The 21417-nt window shown below is 36.5% G+C and overlaps 1 protein-coding gene across 4 annotated transcripts in view; it reads right to left on the bottom strand.

Moving 5' to 3' along the window:
* RNF145 (ring finger protein 145) overlaps positions 1–21417 on the bottom strand; it is a 48984-nt gene that overhangs the window by 25593 nt on the left and 1974 nt on the right. For all 4 annotated transcript variants that reach the window (XM_070414504.1, XM_070414502.1, XM_070414501.1 and 1 more), the window contains 3 exons: positions 15078–15280; positions 8689–8797; positions 1791–1882 (listed from right to left, as the gene is read on the bottom strand). In XM_070414504.1, the coding sequence (XP_070270605.1) occupies positions 1791–1882; positions 8689–8797; positions 15078–15261 (385 nt within the window). In that variant the 5' untranslated portion in view covers positions 15262–15280. The remainder of the gene's footprint in view (positions 1–1790; positions 1883–8688; positions 8798–15077; positions 15281–21417) is intronic.

Below are 21417 nucleotides of genomic sequence, written 5' to 3'. Positions count from 1 at the left end.
CGCTGGCTCCTAACCGCTCACCTGCCTGCCTGCCTGATCGCCCCTAACCACTCTGCCTACCAGCCTGCTCTCCCCCAAATGCCCCCCCCAACGGCCTTCTCACCCCCAACTGCCCACCCTTGCTGGCCTGATTGCCCCCAACTGCCCCCACCGCCAGCCTGCTCGCCCCAAACTGCACCCCCCTGCTGGCCTGATCACCCCCAACTACCCTCCCTGACGGCCTGCTTGCCGCCTACTGCCCTCCCTGATGGCCTGCTCACCCCCTACTGCCCCCCCCCACCGGCCTGCTTGGCCCAAACTGACACCCCCCTGCTGGCCTGCTCACCCCCAACTGCCCCCCCTTGCTGGCCTGATTGCCCCCAACTGTCCCCCCCGCAGGCCTGCTCACCCCCAATTTCCCCCCTGCCGGCCTGCTCGCCCCCAACTGGTCCCCCCCGTTGGCCTGCTCAACCTTAACTGGCCACCCCTGCTGACCTGCTCACCCCCAACTTCCCCCACCACTGGCCTGATCACCTCCAACTGCCCTCCCCTCCTGGCCTGATCGCTCCTAGCCCCGCTCTCCGGCCAGGCTTGGCTTCCAGCCGGCTCTCTGGCTGGCTCCGTTGCTCCAGCCAGCACTGCCATCTTTGTCACATCAATTTGCATATTCCCTCCTTATTGGCTGTGGGCGCCACCATATTTATCACAATGTGATGGTTAATTTGCATATTACTCTTTTATCAGATAGGATAACATATCCCAAATATCATACAGATATTCAAATCTACATTAAAAAATTAAGGAGACATTTTATATCCTTTCTGTACAAGGTCTTCGAAACTGGATGTGTTTTACACTTGTATATCTGAATGTGCACTAGCCACATTTCAAGTGCTCAGTGGCCACACGCAGCTAGTTTTGGATGACGCAGCTTTAGATTTTGCAGACTTGGGTCAGACACCAGTCCATAGTATCACACCCCCCTCTCCCCCAAGCCACTGAAGGCATGTGACACTCTAAATCAGGGGTGGGGAACCTTTTCACTGCCAAGGGCCATTTGAATATTTATAACATCACTCTGGGGCCATACAAAATTATCAACTTAAAAATTAGCCTGCTTGCCCTAGCCGGTTTGGCGCAGGGGATAGAGAGTTGGCCTGCGAACTGAAGAGTCCTGGGTTCAATTCTAGTCAAGAGCACATGCCAGGGTTGCAGGCTCAATCCCCTGTAGGGGGTGTGCAGGAGGCAGCCAATCAATGATTCTCTCTCATCCTTGATGTTTCTATCTCTCTTTCCCTCTCCCTTCCTCTCACAATTCAATACAAATATATTAATAATAATAGTTAAAAAAAGAAACCCTCCTTCAATCTCCAACAATGGACCTTTTGACACTTGCATGGGTGAGGTTAAGAGCCACAAACAGGTTTTCTCTCACTTCTTTTTATGCAACTCTGGTTCCTCACTTTATACTGTATCTATATTGTTTTGGGGCCTTAGCCAATACTTCTACTTTTACATTTTGTTACCTGAATATTTCAATCATGTCTCAAGTTCTTAAAGTTTCTGGCAATTTATTTTTGGCTATAACTCGATGGCTTTCAACAGTAATAAATAACTTTTAACACGTTACACATTTCATTTTAATCTTACAAAGTCATAATTAGCTTTATTAATCTTCCCAAATACTCAAAATACCACTAAAAAGCACAAGCAACTATAGGCAATGTATGATTATAAACACATAAAATAAAAAGCACTGATGCAAGGGGAAAAGAGACTACCTACACTTTTCATTCTTTTATAGCACTTACCTATTAAGGCTGTGGTAAATCGATTCATGGAGAGAGGTTCTAAATACATCGGTCCTTCATAGGCAGACTCCAGTTCACTTCGAACATAGTCCCTATAAAAGTAAAATGGTAAGAATGGATTAGATACATCCCAAGTGCAGATGGTAGACAGAAGCAGCTAAAGCACAGAATTCTTATAAAAAGCATATTCTCCTCTTAATAACTCCTCTTTCCACTTTTAAGGAAAAAAATTAGGTATAATGACTTATACAGGAATGGCCTTCATCTCCTTCTTCCAACCACTGAAACAGAATTTACAGAAATGGGAGTTTACTATGCAGAGACGACAAGCGAAACTCCATTGTGTTTTCTTTCTTCCCATTACTTTATTAAATAATTTACACCCAGTAAAAAGCCAGCTGAGGCATCATTTCTCTACCCTACTACTTAATAATATCCAACAATATTACATTAACTATTTCCTTTTTTGGCTCTCTTCCTCCATCCACCCTGTCTTATTTTCCCCAAAGTTTTGTCCCCAGTTATACTTAATTAATCACAGGTAAATCCTCAAACTAGTTAGGAAACTGTCTCATAAGAGGATAACCCTTTAAAAAAATGCCACTTTCAACTCTCTAGGGAATTTAAGTAGTCTATACATTTATTTTGAAACAAATCTTAAACCAAATCAAATATCCCTTTTTAAATTTAATTCATTTAACACGTGATTACTAAGAAACAACACGATTTAAGTAGTAGCCAAGAAGCCTTTATACTCTGAGAAAACAACTCTTAGGGCATAGGTGGGAAGCACAGAAGGGGATAATTTAATTTATTAATCAGTAAGTTAAATGGTAACACTAGAAAGTGGTTGTTTAAGTTTTATGACATCAAAGTGGGGAAATTTGTTTAAATATCCTTCCTCTTTTCTTCAATTGTTGAACACTTTATTCACTGTGTTTCAAAACAATTTGAATGTGGCAGGTATTTCTGAACAAACTCATATGGCTGTATTTACTTTTTCCATGAAATTACTTCCTATTAGGCAATCATGTTGAATTCCTTTAGCATACCACGGCCAAACAAGAAATGATCCTTACATAATCAGCAAGGAGAGTATTGCCCAAAATCAAATTTAAAAACTCAAATGACATTGTTAAGAATAGGAGCAGTTTGGGGAACAATCCTAAGCTTCAATTCTCCTCTATCACTCTATGAAAACCACAGAACTGCCACCCACAGCAAAGAATGGCCCAGCTCAAAATGTTAATGGCCCCCAGATAGAGAAACCCTCTTCTACAGCTTAGAATTATATAAGCTTTCATAAGATGGAGAGGTAGCTGGTTACCTGTATTTTACACAGGTAACTCTTGGGAAATTTTTACATTTGAAACCATACTTATATACCCAAGACAGACCAGTATGAAAAAAGTATACTTTCATCTTTTAAAAGGACAGCCTCTTAATTCAGGCCATACATGAAAACTGGTATGTTTTTTCAAAAATCTAGCAATTAAGCAAGAAATTTTAAGAAAACTAGAATTTTAAAATTTTAGAAAAAAACAAAGAACTGTGGATCTGAACCATGAGCACACTGAATGGTGATGTCAACTGAAGTTTTCTTTTTCCCTTTTATTTCTGGATAGTCTCAATATTACAGAATTGTTACTTGAAAATACATTCCATACATCACTCAAAATTAAGAGTATAGTTTAGTGATTCTAAGAATTTTATCAAATTCTAATGAGTTCAATTAGAATATTAATATTAAATGTTTATACTATACCACCTGAGCCCCTGGATCTTCTAGTTTAAATTTTCTGAACTATAAGCCATATCCACTCCACAGACATATTCTAAACAGATTTTTTTATTCACTTAAGGATAATCAGCTTCATTATGTGAGTACATGTATTTAGGGAAAACAGAGATCCAGTTTCTCAAGAGTTTAGGAAATTTTCAATTTAAGAAATTAATATTTGCAAATGTCTTTATGTATAACCAGTTTTTGAAGTACCAAATTAATTATTTAAATTATTCAAGTAGTGTGACTCTTCTTCTCAGGAATATATTATACTCTACCTTGATATAAGTAGACTGGAGTAATGGTGGAAATATTTGTAAATCATATAATGAATAAGGAACTTGTATCTAGGACATGGGAAAATATCCTACAACTCAATTTTTGGACAAAAGGATATCAATAAACATTTTTCCAAAGAAGATTCACATAAAAAGATGCTAAACCCCTCACTGGACATCAAGAAAATGCAAATCAAAACCCCAATGAAATATCACTTCGTATTAACTACGATGTCTATACTAAAAAAAAAACAGCCACCAACAAGTGTTGGCAATGATATGGAGAAATTGGAATCCTCATACTAACTATGATGTCGACACTAAAAAAGACAGACATATCAACAAGTGTTGGCAAAGATATGAGAAACTGAAACCCTCATACACTGCTGGTGGAAACATAAAATAGTGCAGCCACTTCAGAAATAGTCTGACAGTTCCTCAAAAAGTTAAATTATCATATGATCTACAAAGTCCACTCCAAGGAAAAAAATTATCACCACACAAACACCACAAATGTTTACAGCATTAGTCATAATAGCCAAATATCCATCAATGAATGAGTGGACAAACAAAATGTGGTCTATTCACAAAATAGAATATGATTTGGACAGAAAAATAAAGTGATGCATGCTACACTATGGATGAACCTTGAAAATATGCTAAGTGCAAAAACCCAGGCACAAAGAACCATATATGTACAATTAAATATATACGAAACATCTAGAATTGGCCAATCCAAAGCGATAGAAAACAGACTTCACACAGTTGCCCTAGTGCTGGCAGGACGAGGGGGGTATGGGGAAGAGAATGAGAAGTGACTGCTGGGTACAGGGTTTCTTTCTGTAGTGATGAAAATGCTCTAAAATCAATTGTGGTGATGGTTTGCAATTCTGTGAATGTTCTAAAATCCATGAAACCGTCTACTTTAAATAGGTATGTGAATTACATTTCAATAAAGCTGTTATTTTTTTAAAGACACTTGGTTATAAAACTGCCACATGAAATCTGAACCAGTTTTTTAAACAAACTAAAAACTTCAGCCTTAATGATTTATACATGTGATACATTATAAATAAGAATAACACATCTTTGCAAATCTTTTGTGAGATAGCATCATGTAGGGTAAATTATACTGAGGATAAATACTAAAATATGTCATATCTTGAAATCTGTTAAGATCCAAACTAACTCTGTAAGATGGATGAGTCTTACTTTAGTTTCAAAGAAGCAACTTGCCAAGGTAACATAGTATTCACTCAGTAGTAAGACTATTTCATACCCAGTCTGATTCTAAAACTAATTTTCTTTCTACTAACTATCCTGTCTCCCTAAGAGAACTAAGAATCAGAAAACCTGAAGTCAAATTAAAGTCTGAATCGTCCCTTCAGGTTTTTTTTACCTGTAAATCTCAATGAATTATAATAAGGATCAAAATGAAATCAAGAACAGGAAATATTTTTGTATACTGTAAAATTATTTTATTGTTTAAAGTAAGTTTAAATTTTCTAATAATGAAAACAAACTTTAAACATCAGAAAAAAGCATTACTTCAGAAACTAAAACTAAAAAGTTGAAACTGCCACAAAAATAATTAGAAAAAGGCTTTTCTTACAGCTGACCCTTTTATCTTTACATAACAGAATTGTGACCTCTCTAAAAAAGCCAGGATGGCAATGCCGTAGATAAAAATAGAGCTACATGATTTCAGCAGCACTACACCACAAACCACATGAAAACTGAAAAACCATGAGAGAAAGGGCAGGTTCATTGTTTTTTTTTTTTACACAGAATTATAGCTAGCAAAGCAGTAACTTTTTTAATATATATTTTTATTGATTCAGAGAGGAACGGAGAAATAGAAACATCAATGATGAGAGAGAATCATTGATTGGCTGCCTCCTGCACACCCGACATATGCCCTGACTGGGATAGAACCGTGACCTCCTGGTTCATAGGTCAACGCTCAATCACTGAGCCATGCCAGCCAGGCCAAAGCAATAATTTTAATAGCTCTACCTTCAACTTTGAGATTCCTCTGATTAATCATCAAAATCCTATTAACTTTCTTGTTCAATCCCTCCACCCCCACCAATATTCCCCCTACCAGTGCTGTCTGCCTGTTTTTCTATCCATGAGTCTATCTCTATTTTGTTTCATAGCTCAGTTTGTTCGTTAAATTCCATGAGTGAAATCATATGGTACTCTATAAATGGTCCTGGAAAAAATAAAATAGAAAAGAAAAAGTCCTATTAACTTTTAAAAGCTATCATGCCCTGGTTGGTGTTCTCAGTGGTTAGAGCATCATCCTGTGCACCAAAGGGCCATAGGCTCGATTCCCAGTCAGGGCACATACTTAGGTTACAGGTTAGGTCCCTGGTTGGGGTTGGGGTTGGGGCACCTGGGTGAGGCAACCCATTGATATTTCTTTCTATCTCCCTCTCCCTTCTTCCTTTCTCTCTCTAGAATCAATGAAAAACATATCCTTGGGTGAAGATTTTTTTTTAAACATAAAAAGCTATCATTAGCTATAGTATGAAATATTCTGCCATTTCAAAATCATTTCTTAAGAACTAACAACATAGGAAAATGCTCATAAAACAATGCTGTCTAATAAAAATACTTAAGAATGTCAGGTAAAATTCACTAAGCACTTATTATATGTCAGAAACTGGGCTAAGAGTTTTACGTGCTTTATCTTACATAAACTTTACAATAGTTCTTAAGATATTATCACCATTTTACAAGTGAGGAAAACTGAGACCTATCTTTCTGTTAAGTGACACTAAGGTTACGGATTAGTAAATAAGGACCGTGAAATTTGAACCTATGAAATCACCTATCCATTTATCCAAAAGATGTGGTTCTCTTAGGTGCCCGGACACTCATTTATACCCTAAAAGGGTGACATACCGCATTTTACTCTACAGACACAATTGCTGTTTACTCTGAGTGTGAGCTGAGATTCTGGTGTCTGGGTAAGGCCATAGGAAGAAACTGTGTCCAGGTTTGGGGGCAGGTATTGGAATGGGAAGGCCAGCATATTGTGTGTGTCAGCACTGGCCCTTGGACCTATGGAGAAAACAATGCTACAAGAGAAGGCCCAAGTTATTCCCACAATGGAGCCTAAGACACAGGGACATACTTGTGTGACACCAAATTAGAAAAGTCATTGTCTCTACTTGCGAGTAAAACACAGCTTGACTTGAATCACTGTGAGGATGACAAGAAATGCAGCACTACTCTGGCAGCTCCAGATTTTGCAACTTTGACATGTGAGGACATACCCTGGGCAAGAAAAGAGTAATTCCCCACCCTCCAGGTACCTTTTGGAAGCAGAGGAAATCAATCAGACAGAAACAGAGAAGAGGAATGTGAGAAGACTGGTTTCTGGGAAACACTCTGGAGCCTCTGAGAATTAACTAGATGAAATATTAAGGAGGATGAAGCAGGACCTTTCCTGCTTCAACAAGAAGAGCCAAGAGTCAGTGACTTTTAATTATTTTCACTTTTTCCTATCCAATGCAGTGGTGAAAACTGACAGGTATTTAAAAAAATGGAAGGACATACCAGAATTTTAACAGGTCTATCTCTGGGTGGCATAATTTCAGGTGATTATTTACTGTCTTTAAATGTTCTGTTTCTCAAAAATTGTCTAAGGTGAGTAGTACTATGTTATTTTATAATCGGGGGGATTATAAAATAACATAGTACCATTAAGTCAACCATTCAATTCTAGTCATATAAAAATGCTATTTCCAACATTAAATTTCAAGCCTACACCAAAATCTGTCTCAGACCTCTAGGCAATTATATCTTGTTATATATGCAAAGTAGCTGTCACTCTATTTAGACTAGGGAGTATATTTTATACATTTCAATCAAAACAGAAAAAATAATACTCCAAAATGTATTCTACCCTATTACATTTACTGTGTGGATTTTGGTTCACCTGTATTTCAACATTCTGTTCCAAAGTAGGACACTCATATTTATTGGTCTTAAGTTTTAGGGCTAGTAGACCTAGGCAAACAGACACTCTTGCTAAAGAGGTAGAGTTCTGAGCTATACAATTAACCCCATCAAATAATTTATATCAATCATCCACTATGTACATGGTTGCATCTTATACTGATTCTCATGCAACATAAACTGACTTCCTAAAATAATAAAAGTAATGAAGTCTGTTAACTGTTAAAGTGGTCCTATAGCCTGTCTTTGGAAATTCTTTCCTCAGATAATACAGAAAGCTCATGGGTATCACTGTAAACATAAGCTTAAGGCCCATTTTATATAAGACGTAAGGCCCATTTTATATAAGACTTGAGGCCCGGTGCACGATATTCGTGCGGGGGGGGGGGGGGGGGGGGGGGCGGGGAGTATCCCTCAGCCTGGCCTCTGTGGAGCGGGCCTAAGCTGACAGTTGGACATCCCCCGAGGGGTCCTTAGCGCTGCTGCGGAGGCAGGAGAGGCTCCCGCCACCGCTGCTGCACTCGCCAGCCGTGAGCCCAGCTTCTGGCTGAGCAGTGCTCCCCCTATGGGAGCACACTGACCACCAGGGGGCAGCTCCTGCATTGAGCATCGTTCTGCCATTTGGTCGATTTGCCTATTAGCCTTTTATTATATAGGATTCTTTTTAAAAGCAAAAATAAAATTCGAGACATAACCCCAGCTATTAATCCTGTATGCTAATATTTATTTAGAAAACAAGTATAAAAAGAAACAGCTTTGGATACCTACCAAAGCCTCAGCTTCTTAACTATGTTCATGAAAATAATTTTTTGGTAAAGAAAAACTTGAAATTCAGTCATTCATTTCAAAAATGGGGTCACATTCTTACCTGGAGATTTGATGTCCAGCATAGAGGAGAAGGGCAGTCAAAAAATATAGGTAAAGCTGAACCAGGTATTGCCTGGGCAAGGTTAGTAGCACAACACTTAAGATATAACCTGTAGTAAAAATAAGAGAAATATAAATAAAATACGGTTCTAATTTAGTCTCCCAATTAATTACACCAATAAAGACAGATTGAAGTAAATTACTTTCCAATTAGGTTTCAACAACTTAAGGTTTTTTTTACTACACTACCAAAGTAAGTTCAGCACAGTAAAATCACTGCAGATTTTTTTGTTGAAGATGTAAAGCAATTTTCACTTCTTTTGTAGATGTTTGTACTTTATAACTGGACACATCACACAAAGGCACAGCAGACCCCTCTCATCATCCACCCTTCCTGACGTCCACTCACTGATTCTACACCAAGGCTCCCATTCTCTAGTCCCAGAGGAAGAACTGGGCACCTTCCTGTCCCTCAAAGGCTTCCCCTTCCATTCCACTTAAGATCTTATTTTTCCAACTCCTAAAGACCTCTACCTTCTTCATCTCTGATCATTCCCCTGATATCAGTCCTTACCTCTCTTTTCAAACAATGTGCAGGACTCTTTCCCAAGTCCTGAGGAAAATTTCTCTTCACACTAATTTCTCCTTTTTCTATTGCCTATTTTTCTCATTCCACTGACAAATGTTATAAACTATGTGTATCAGTGTCTCTATTTTCTCTTTTTTTTAATGTTTTTTATTAATTTTAGAGAAAGCAGAAGGGAGAGAAATAGAGAGATAGAAACATTGATGAGAGAGAAACATGGTCAGCTGCCTCCTACATGCCCCCTACTAGGGACCGAGCCCACCAACCGGGCATATGCCCTGACCTGGAATCCAACTGGGGACCGGTAGGTTCATGGGTTGATGCTAAACCACTGGGCCACACCAGCCGAGCAAGTGTCTCTATTTTCTAACCATCTATTATTCCCTCTTCATATTCAACAATCTACACATCCTCTACCAACCCCCACTTCCTCTCTAAAGAAGAAAACCTGTGTTATCTTTGTCCCAGCATCTAAGGTAACTACTCTCAAAATTGTTATTCTTTGACTCTGTGACATGAATTTCCTTTTACCCTCTAAATCCTCCCCTCCACTTTCTTTTCACCCTCTCAAATGAACATAGAAAATTTAGTCTCTGAACAACTGCTTTTCTCTGTATAAAACATGTAGCTCCAATAATCAATTTTGTTGCTTCAAATATACCATTCTAGATGTATGGTATCAATAGTTACTCGGAACCTATTATATAAGCAAAAAAACCTTAATCCTTTCTTTTCTAAGTAAAAAATTTAATCATTTCTTTTTTAAATGTATGTTTTATTGTTGATAGTATTACAGATATCTTCCATTTTCTCCCTCTTTACCCTCCTCCTCCAAAGCTTAATCATTTCTTATTCTAAGTAGACATCTCATAGCACATGATGGCTGGTCATATTCCAGTAAGATGTTCTCATATACAACAAGTACAAACTGAGCTCCTGACTCTTCCTCAACAAGCTAGCTCACCCTCTTTCCCTCTCCTAAATCCCATTCACGCTGACTCAAATCTGAGTCATCTTTTCTCCTGTTACCAAGTCCTGCTGAGTTTTTCTCAATAAGTCTGTCACATGTTATCCTTACTTTCCAGTCTGTATGTGTCCATCCTAATTCACTCTGTAATATATAAGTATACGAATTACTATTCTTCTTTCAGTCTCCTTTCATCTTCATATATCCTATATTTCATTATCAGGGTAATATTCTCAAAACCATCACTTTCATCTAGGCAACTCACTTGTTCTAAAACTTTAAAGTTCTAAACTTCTCAGTCTGATATTCTAGGTCTTGCAAAACCTGGTTAATCTACTCTCCTGTCACTATTTTCCACTTATTAATGAGTCTTTATTAGGGCACAAATATCCCTTCTTAGCACCTAATGCCTCTCTCAGGCTGACTCAACCACCATGCTTAAAGCAAGGAAAACAGGTGAGGTGTGCTAAGGGACTAAAGAGGTAGAATTCAGATTTCACATGCATCTTAGAGCAATCCAGCAGAAGCCAGAGACAAGTATTTCCATTCGCTTTTCATTTCTGAAAATAATTGCCCGAATTTATCTTATTAATCATTATCTCAAAGGACTTTAGAGTTATTTTAAAGGATATTTATTATATTTAACAAGAATTTTCAATATTTGTGGCTGAAGAATTTTTCTTATCAGTCTATGGCATAAAACTTCCCCTTAAATTCTTTTAATGAACTATCCTTTTCCTTTCCATATATTATCTTTCTCTTCCCCTGCGCATCTCATAAAATCAGCTGCCAAATCCTCTAGATTGAACATATTCATTTAATTCATTCTTTAAATTATCCAGTCACTCCACCAACATTATTACATGTAAAGTATGACCCATAAGTATTCCCAGACATGGAAGATCCAAAGGAGAATAAAATAATCAGTCTAATGAAATATAAACGTGGACAAAGGTATGATACAATATTGTTGCTGTAATGAGCAAACATTAGAAAGGCTATGGTTGATTAACTGATTAAGTTTGATCTGGACCTCAAATGGTGAATGAATCTTTCTATCAGGCGAAAGAAAGGAAAAATATTCTAGGAAAAGAGAATAGCCAGAATGAAAACGATAAAATCACAAAGAGTGTTTTCAGGAGACAGTCAATTCTGTAAGCTAGATTAAAATTTGGTGTTAATAGAAAGAACATTGGGAGAGTATTGGGGGATAGTGCTGACAGAACTGGTGGCGAAAGCCTCAATATAAAGCCTTGTATATGACAATAAGGAGTTTACACTGAACTAATGGTTCTCAAACCCTTTAGAGACCCATTAGGTTAGGCAAGAAAACAAACAAAACAAAAAAACAAAACAAAAAAAAACACAAACACCCCCATTTTAAAATTCCAGTGGAAAAATAACTCTGTGATAATAACATACTGCACAAGATTTTTGAGAGATTATGAATACTTTTGCAAAAATGAGAGTAGTATGAATAAAACTTTTGAACTAAGACTAGATAATTCTAAAGTTCATAAAGAAAACTAACAACAGAAAAACTCAGAGGGAGAAATAAAAAGCAATGAAGGGACTAACTCTATCAGACAATGAAATATAGTCTAAACCCTCAATAATGAGATAGACAAACTAAAAGGAGAGGCTCAGTTGGTTGGAGCTTTGTCCCATACACCAAAAGGTTTCGGGTTTGATTCCCCGTCAGTGCATACAAGAGACAACTGATGAATGTATATTTGTTTTTGTTTGTTTCTTTCTTTCCTCTCTCTTTCTCTCTCTCTCTCTCTCTCTCTCACTTTTTCCTTTCCTCTCTTTTTCTAAAATCAATAAACATATCCTTGGATGAGGCTTAAAAAGAAAAAAAAGACAGGAAAAAAGTTCAGAAACAGAACAAAATGTATGTGATAATATAGTATATTAGTATGCTATATAAGTATATATAATTTAGTATATAATAATCAGGAAAACTGTTTAATAAATACATGGAGCCTACCAGACAGTTATCTGGGGGAAAAATTATACCTGTAACACACTATGTATGCATATAAACTCGGAAAAGCTTTTCTAATTGATTCAAAATTGTAAAGTTACAAAAGAAGAAACAATAAATTCAATCACACTAAAAACAAATTCTGCATGCCAAAAAATATCAATCATAAATAAGAGAACTGAAACTAGGAAACATAATTTCAAAGGGCAAATTTCTCCCACAAATTGTTAAAAAAAAAAAAAAAAAAAAAAAGGCTAACAATATCATAGAAAAGTGGGCAAAGGACATTAACTGACAACTCTCCCAAGAGAAAATAACACTTTTTTCTTAAATGTAAATAAATTAAATCTCACTCATAATAAGAGAAAAATTAAAACTACGTTTAAAAACATCCCTTTTTTCACATACTGAAATAGCTAAATATGAAAGTTTGATAACAATGTTTTGAAAAGGATGTAGGACTGCAGGAACTCTCAACCATTGCTCCTGAAGGTACAAAATAGTAAAACGCTATGGAGAGTGCTATCGCTCAATATTACAAACATAATATTCCCGGTGAGTGCATACGGGAGACAAACGTATGCACTCTTTAATCCAGCAATTTCACTTCTAGTAATTTATCCCAACAATATATTTGTACCCGATGAAATTATGGTTATACCAAATTATTTAGTACAATACTTAATGGAATAGAAGACAGACTCTACCTAAAATGTCCACTAATAGAGCAGTTAGTTCAATAGATTATGGTATAGCCATATAAGGACACTATGCTAGTATGAAACAGTTATTCGATTGGGGCAAGAGCGAGGACTCAACATTATCTCAGAATCTTTTGATTTGGCAGAACAGAATACAAAGCTTTATTTCATGAATATCTAAAAGCAATAGTTATGGTTCTGATTTGTCATTAAGTTAAAACAAACAAAAGGTTCAGAATAGTGTGCAATATACTATCAGTACAAAAAAAAGGGAAATACATACACTTAAACTTTTATATTTACACTTATATATCAACACATTTTTATACATATATATATATATATATATATATATATATATATATACAAAAATATCTCTAGGATTATACACAAAGAAATAAAAATAGCTGCTTGTGCCCTAACCGGTTTGGCTCAGTGGATAGAGCATCGGCCTTCGGACTGAAGGATTCCAGGTTCGATTCCGGTCAAGGGCATGTACCTTGGTTACGGGCACATCCCCAGGAAGGGGTGTGCAGGAGGCAGCTGATCAATGTTTCTCTCTCATCGATGTTTCTAACTCTCTATCCCTCTCCATTCCTCTCTGTAAAAAATCAATAAAATATATATTTTTAAAAAAAATAGCTGCTTGTTCGGGCTCAGAGTGAGAACTTAATGAACGAGGAACAGATAAAGGGGGAGATACTTTTCACTGTATACTTTTTATGCTTGTTGATTTTTGAACATAAATACATTACAGTGTGTTTAAGGAGGAAATTTCTATAATCAAGAACATTACATAAGCACTACATAATACTTTGACACAGAGGTTTCTACAACCAAAAAACTATTCAAGCTGAAATGATCTACTATGTAATCACTGAGCTTACTCTACCACAGCATATGCTAAGTGTATTTAAGAAGGCTGAGTTACATTTCACAAAGTTATGTCAGTGGTCATGAATGGCAACTGTACTAGAACACATTCAATTTCTAAAATTAATGTTTCTGGTTACTAGGTGGCTATTTTTATAATAAATATTTAAATCTATTAAGAAATAATATACATGATAAGCACATTTTTTTAAACCACCCAGTAAATTATTTGCTGATTAAGCTAAACATCTAAGCCAAGTACTTAATTGTTCTACTGAAACAGACTGGAATTATTTTCCATAAATTGGCTAACCTACAAAGCCTTTAATAAAGGGCTGAGAATTATAGTGTTTTACAGCATAAAAGAATCTTCTCATGTCACAGACTTTCCCAATGTAGTGCTACCTAAGAGAGACAGTTTATTGTATTCAGATGTTCTGATTCCAGTACACACTGTCTTTTCTACTAGATCTTATTTCTTCCCACAATGACTTACTTGGTAATAATCTCTTAGAGCTGGAAGGGGTTCTCAGGGCTAGGCTTTGGAACCCAAGAAGTCTTTCAATAGATAAAAATAAATCTCATAGAGAAAGGACAATCCTTCACAATTTTATAAAAGATAAACTTGTTGATGGGCAATTCTAATAAAAAATGTTAATAAAACTACTATAGTACATCATTCAAACCATGTATTGAGTTATGCAATAGCAATGTTAAATAAAATATATTGTTGCTATCATTTCATGTAAACCAAAAATTAACCAAAAAATTGAGACTCATGACTTTTAATGTAGATGAATTTTATGTTTCCTGAAAGTATTTCTTGACTTTAATTTCTTTAACCCCCTCAACATTACTTTCATAACTAACTCCAAATCATATCAATTATATTTCAAGGAGTATTTTAAAAGAAAATATTATTATATCATTTCCCACCTTTCATTTAACTGAAATGAAGGCTTTAATTTTCAACTGATATTAATCTTTTGGAACAATAAAGAATGCATTTTAAGAAGCTTACTTTCTGAATTACTACCAAAACCACAAATAATCACAAATTAAAACAAGCTAAATGTCTAGAAAAGTATTCTTCATTATTTAATCATATTAAAATCTAAAATGTTTTCTTCTGCCTTCTACTTTCATCCAGTAAAATAAATGCAACTGTTTTCCTCTACCCCTAATAATCCATATGCAATAGTTGGACTATAAACAAGATTTATAAACGTTTATCATGGCTCACTAAAAGATGACAAAAGGTGATGCAGATACTTACCTACATAATGCATATTCAGAGCCAAATACTTATATTGGAAAAGAGGGTTGTTATTGAGGCTACTTCTTTGGATCTGCTGGAAGAAGGAGCTGACATCCCATCTGTACAGGACATCCAACAGCATGATGCTTGGCACCCTCAGGGCCACATTTAACACTGCCTCCATTTTCTCCTTTGCAGCCATGTTTTTTCTTGGAGCAGACCTAAAATTCAAGAGACACATTATATAAAAACAAGTCATCTCAAATAGCTTTTAGATATCTTCTTGTGACTCTAACGGATTTTCACTATATTGGAATATATGAAACTTCCTAGCCACATTAAGATTCTGATGAAATGTTCAGCAGGCCTCCACATTTATTTTTAAAAAGCCCCTAATTCCAAATCTAGGCACTTAGCAACAAAATACCCTACAAGAATATTGCAGCTTTTGTCCAATTAATTTGCGATGAAAAATTCACTCCTATGTAATTATTTGAGATGTATATAGCTCTTAAATGAGGAAAAACATTAAATATTAATAAATGTTAAAAACCTAAGCAGTTAAATAAAAATTTGATAATTATATAGTTTGCAGCATCTCATAGTCTATCCTTTTCCTTATCACTTACAATCAAAATAGAAGTACTAAATTTACATGCTATAGATAAAATCCAGAGAACTGGTGATATGTACTTGTAAAGGAACCATTGTTTGCAATACTTTTCCCTGAATTATTAGAGTTAAACTCTTAATCTGAAATTTCCATCACTTGCCTTCAAGGTAGGAAAATAATTTAGATTCTTCCTATGATACACAGACATGCTGGCACATGAAAGAAGTCAGGCACCGTGTGAGTCTGCAGCCCTGACTTGATTGAATTGTGATGAGTAGTAGAGTGAAGGGGAAAAAAAGAAGGAAATTAAGGATCTCCTGGACAAATCTATTTAAAAGGACAATTCAGTGGAATACTGCTTAATATAACTGAGCTGCAAATTAACCCAAGGAATTATAAGAAAGAGAATAGGACAAACAAAGGTGGGTAAAGGACAATTTTAAGATAATTCTGAATTGTTGGCTCTGACAATCCTTTTAAGAATTTTGCTGAGAAAGCTAAACACATGTCTAGCTTTGGCAGTGATTTCAGGCAAAGGAAAACATTTATTTCTGAAGAAAATTATAGTGACAGATTGCTATGCTATAGTTAAATATTTGTCAGTATTTCCATTTTACCCTCTAATTTTCATTGCTTCCAAGCTCAGATAGTTGTTTTTTGTGTTGTTTTGTTTTAAAAGGGGGGGCAGCTCAACTTGGCACACTGTTATTATAAGTTTTTCAAGCATGGAAAAACTGATAATTTTATTGATTGTTGACTGGTCACATATCATTCCTATTGCCCACATGTTATATATCAGTGATGGCGAACCTATGACATGCGTTTCAGAGGTGACATGCGAACTCATTTTTTTGGTTGATTTTTCTTTGTTAAATGGCATTTAAATATATAAAATAAATATCAAAAATATAAGTCTTTGTTTTACTATAGTTGCAAATATCAAAAAATTTCTATATGTGACACGGCACCAGAGTTAAGTTAGGGTTTTTCAAAATGCTGACACGCTGAGCTCAAAAGGTTCGCCATCACTGTTATATACATACATATATCCTATCAATAGTGCATAATTAACATTTTTATAAATACTGAAATTCTGATTACTTTAAATGAACAAGACTACTTTAATAATTTTCCTACATAAGAAAAAATAATGTAAGAGAATTCAAATCAAATAGGTGGGCCTAGGGGAAAAAAGCACTGAAAAATAAAATCTCAAATCAACGTTCATTGCAAATAACACCATTCAGGATCCTAAGTTTCTCAAAGCTCATATTTAATAAAGAAAAAAAAAGCCTGGGAAGAAATATACCAAAATATTCACATTAACATCCTTTCAACAGTGGGGCTGGGGTTATTTTTATTCTCTTCTTTCTACCTTTTCCTGTTTGTCAAATGTTTTAGACTATTCATGTGTTATTTGGAAGGTGAGGAGATGCACTTAAAAAAAGAACAATTCTTGGTAAAAAGTATAATGTGCTTGTGCCATCTACTTAAGAATATATACAGGAGCCCTGCCAGTGTGGCTCAGTTGGTTGGAGCGTGGTCCCAAGCACCCAAAGGGTCTTGGGTTTGATTCCCAGTCAGGGCACATACTGAGAGATCTGCCATGGTTGGGTAGGAGGTAACCCATCAATGTTTCTCTCTCTCTCTAAAATCAATGTAAGCCTATCCTCAGGTAAGAATTTCAAAACACACACACACACACACACACACACACACATACACACACAAACACACAGGAAATAACAGTTCATTCTGGTGATTAAACTGATAACTCAATGTGCTCTTGGGAGTTTAGCTTTTTTTCCATATTCTAAAATCCAATATAAATCACTACTCCTTTTTTAAGCAACAACAATATAAAAGAAAATATTTACTGAGTTAATATTTGTGGTCCATATTTACTTCATCTGATTTGGAGCCTTCCTCTTTTTAATGTTATTTTTAAATGCACCCACTTTCATCCTTCACTGTAGTTCTTACAGAGTAGAGAAAAAACTTGAAACAAATAACCAATCCTGCATTAGAAATCAAGATCTGAACTGTTTGGTGGGGAAAACCTCCCTAATTCTGACAAAGAATCATCTCTATTACAAAAGACTATTAGCACAATGGTACACGTTCCCTTGTATTTACCTCTACTCCTGTCTCACAAACAGAACAAGAATAAAAAGAAAATCGTGGATCCCTAAAGCTGTCAGTACAGAAGAATATTCAAGGCAGAGCCCTAAACTCTATATATAGTAAACTCAAGAGTCTAAATTAAGAAGGACCTTGGATAGAATGAAATATGTCCATTTAATAACAAATCTATTGCTTATTAAACTTTTCATTTATTTCTGTATGTGAATGCCATGTGTAGGGATGTGGAGGAAACAAAGTTAATACATGAAAAACCAAATCTAAAATGTTACCCACAAAAGATATGGGAGGGAAAAAAAACATTTTCTCTAAATATTAATAATTTCTAATTTTTATAATGTAGAAATGCCATATGATAAGAGCGGTGATCTGCACAAATAAATACCATACACTACACTATAGCACCATAAACTAAATCAACACCTAAACAAAATGTTGAAATATTGATTTGATTTGCAGATATCTGAAATCACTCACAACTGCCAAATCAGTGATTACAAGCATGCAGTAAAAATAGACCTTCTCTCCTAGAGTAAAGAGATTATTATACCTTTATGATGTTTGGTTCAAGCCTAATTTATCTTTTCCTTAGACTTGTCAGATAGATCTCATGAGCATATACTAAGTCAGAGTGCCTCAAAATTCTCTTAAAACCAAAACAAAACCAAATAATTCTCAAAAATAAGGAGGAAAACTAAAGGCAAAGAAAATTGAAAGGCTCAAGACTCCTAAAGCCAGACAGAATCGAAGATGGCGTCATAGGTAAACACCGGAGACTGCCGCCGTGGACAACCACTTCAAAAATACAACTAAAAGTCGGAGCGGACATCAACCAGAACCACGGGAAGGCTGGCTGAGGAGAGTCTCTTCAACTAGAAGCAAAAACAACAGCATTCCGACGCTCAGCGGAGGCGCAGTGTGGAAAATTTAAAGGTACGGTGGTGCGGTGGTGAGGGTGCGCGCGCAAAGCGGGCTGGCGGCTGAGGGCGCGATTGTCGTTTTCAATCAGGAGCGAGTCTCAGACTCTGGGCTACAGATCCGGGCGAGTCTCTAGGGACCCAGACTCAAACGGGAGAAGCGGGACTGTCTGGCTACGGCCCCTCCGAGGTTTGCAGCGATTGCTGGGACAGAGAGGCAGAGCCCCTGGGGACGGACTGAGAGCGGCCATAGCTGCTCCCTCCCCCCCGCCCTGTTGAGCCCGCCCCGCCCAAACCCTGCGCACAGCCATTTGCCGATCGCCTCAGGCAAGGGCTGGACTAGCGCCTCCCCTGAGGACTGAAGTTTTCCCACAGCTGATTTCCACCGCCAGTCGGCCTGGTGGTCAAATCCCTCTAGTGTTAACTACAACAATTAAGGCTTGGCTAGAACAAGACTGCGCACAGAGACCACAAGGGGGTGCACCAAGAAAGCATAAAAGATGCGAAGACAAAAAAACATGACAGAAATGGAGGATATGGAGCTAAGAATCGCAATTTTGAGGGCTTGCCATAAATTTGTGCACAGCCTCACGAAAACTAATGAGACCCTCGATGCTACGATAAAGAAATTAGAAAGTAAGCATACACGGACTGAAATAAAGAATATTATACCCAATAGCAGACCAGAGGAGCACAAGAACCAAACCAAAGATTCGACAAAAAACACCCAATTGGAAAAGCAAAATGAAAAAAGAATCCGAAAGTGTGAAGATAGTGTAAGGAGCCTCAGGGACAGCTTTAAGCGGACTAATATCAGAGTCATTGGAGTGCCAGAAGATGAGAGACAGCAAGATATTGAAAACCTATTTCAAGAAATAATGGCAGAAAACTTCCCCCACCTGGAGAAAGAAATGGACTTACAGGTCCAAGAAGCGCAGAGAACCCCAAACAAAAGGAATCCAAAGAGGACCACACCAAGACACATCATCATTAAAATGCCAAGAGCAAAAGACAAAGAGAAAATCTTAAAAGCAGCAAGAGAAAGAGGCTCAATTACCTACAAGGGAATACCCATACGACTGTCAGCTGATTTCTCAACAGAAACTTTGCAGGCCAGAAGGGAATGGCAAGAAATATTCAAAGTGCTGAATACCAAGAACCTACAACCAAGATTACTTTATCCAGCAAAGCTATCATTCAGAATTGAAGGTCAGATAAAGAGCTTCACAGATAAGGAAAAACTAAAGGAATTCATCACCACCAAACCAGTATTATATGAAATGCTGAAAGGTATCCTTTAAGAAGAGGAAGAAGAAGAAAAAGGTAAAGATACAAATTATGAACAACAAATATGCATCTATCAACAAATGAATCTAAGAATCAAGTGAATAAATAACCTGATGTACAGAATGAACTGGTGACTATAATGAATCAGGGACATAGAAAGGGAATGGACTGACTATTCTGGGGGGAAAAGGGGTGTGGGAGATGCAGGAAGTGACTGGACAAAAATCATGCACCTATGGATGAACTCAGTGGGTGGGGAGTGAGGGTGGAGGGTGGGATGGGAGCTGGAAGGAGGGGAGTTATGGGGGGAAAAAAGAGGAACAAATGTAATAATCTGAACAATAAAGATTTAAAAAAAAAAAAAAAAAAGGAAGAGGAAGGCAGTTAAGATTTGGTAAAAACAGGCAAAATCTCTTAAGGAAAAAAAAAAAAAAAAAAAAGACTCCTAAAGCCAAACATATAAGCTACTTCCAGCCCAGTTCAGTTACATACATTTTACTTTTAATGAAAGATTTTAAAATTTCCTCCTTGAACTATGAAAAGAATTGAAAAAGTAATACTCCAACACACTGTCTCAGCAAGTAACATAAACTAAATGTGACTAAAATTTAAAGATGCTTTACCCAGTGAAATAGCTTTAAACAAACAATTAAAAAAACAAAACAAAACAAAAAAACCTCTCTGTCCAATAATGGGGGGAAAAGGTTCAACAAATGTTAACCAAAAACAGGACCACAATGATTTCATTAAATGACTTTCCCAGGCTTGGAAGCAGTAATCACTACTTACAAACACAGTAATGTCTGCACAAGTATAACGTTGCATGGTTTGCCATTCATATTTGTGGGTTAGGAAACACAGGGAGCCTCATTCTACACTTTCCTGAAAACACGGCATTGGTTTTAATTATAAAGAAATCAAACAAATTATCATGAACAATATGATAAACATAAAATTTTAAAGTCATAGCTCATCTCATTTGAAGAATTGTGGTAAATAATAGAAACGGAAAATAATGTGTCACCAAAAAAAAATTAATAGTATTCACATCTCCTGGATAAGCTCCCTTTTAAAAAGACAAAGCAAAAGAATACTATATAAAATTATTCAGTACAATACTCAGGATAATTTAAGGCTGAAAGTTTCTACACCTTTTTTCCATCAAAAGAAGAAAAAAGAAAACTATCACTCATCATTAATCTCCTTTATCCCATTCAATTAAAAAATATTCTACCATCAGCTAAAACCAATCTTAAAACTGACAGATTTTCTAGCTGTCCATATGTTAGTATGATAAGCTCTAAAAAATGCAAAAGGATAAAACTAGAGCCTAAAACCATAAGTAAACTCTGCCAAAAACACCCGGGAGGAGAATTCACTTCTTACATAAGCATTGGCA

This window comes from Myotis yumanensis, unplaced genomic scaffold (assembly GCF_028538775.1).
Source record: "Myotis yumanensis isolate MYYU_CA2020_CCGP unplaced genomic scaffold, mMyoYum1.0.hap1 SCAF_5, whole genome shotgun sequence".
Classification (NCBI taxonomy): Eukaryota; Metazoa; Chordata; class Mammalia; order Chiroptera; family Vespertilionidae; genus Myotis; species Myotis yumanensis.
The sequence above is the reverse complement of the archived record's forward strand: the minus strand, read 5'-3'. Positions and strand labels throughout refer to the sequence as shown.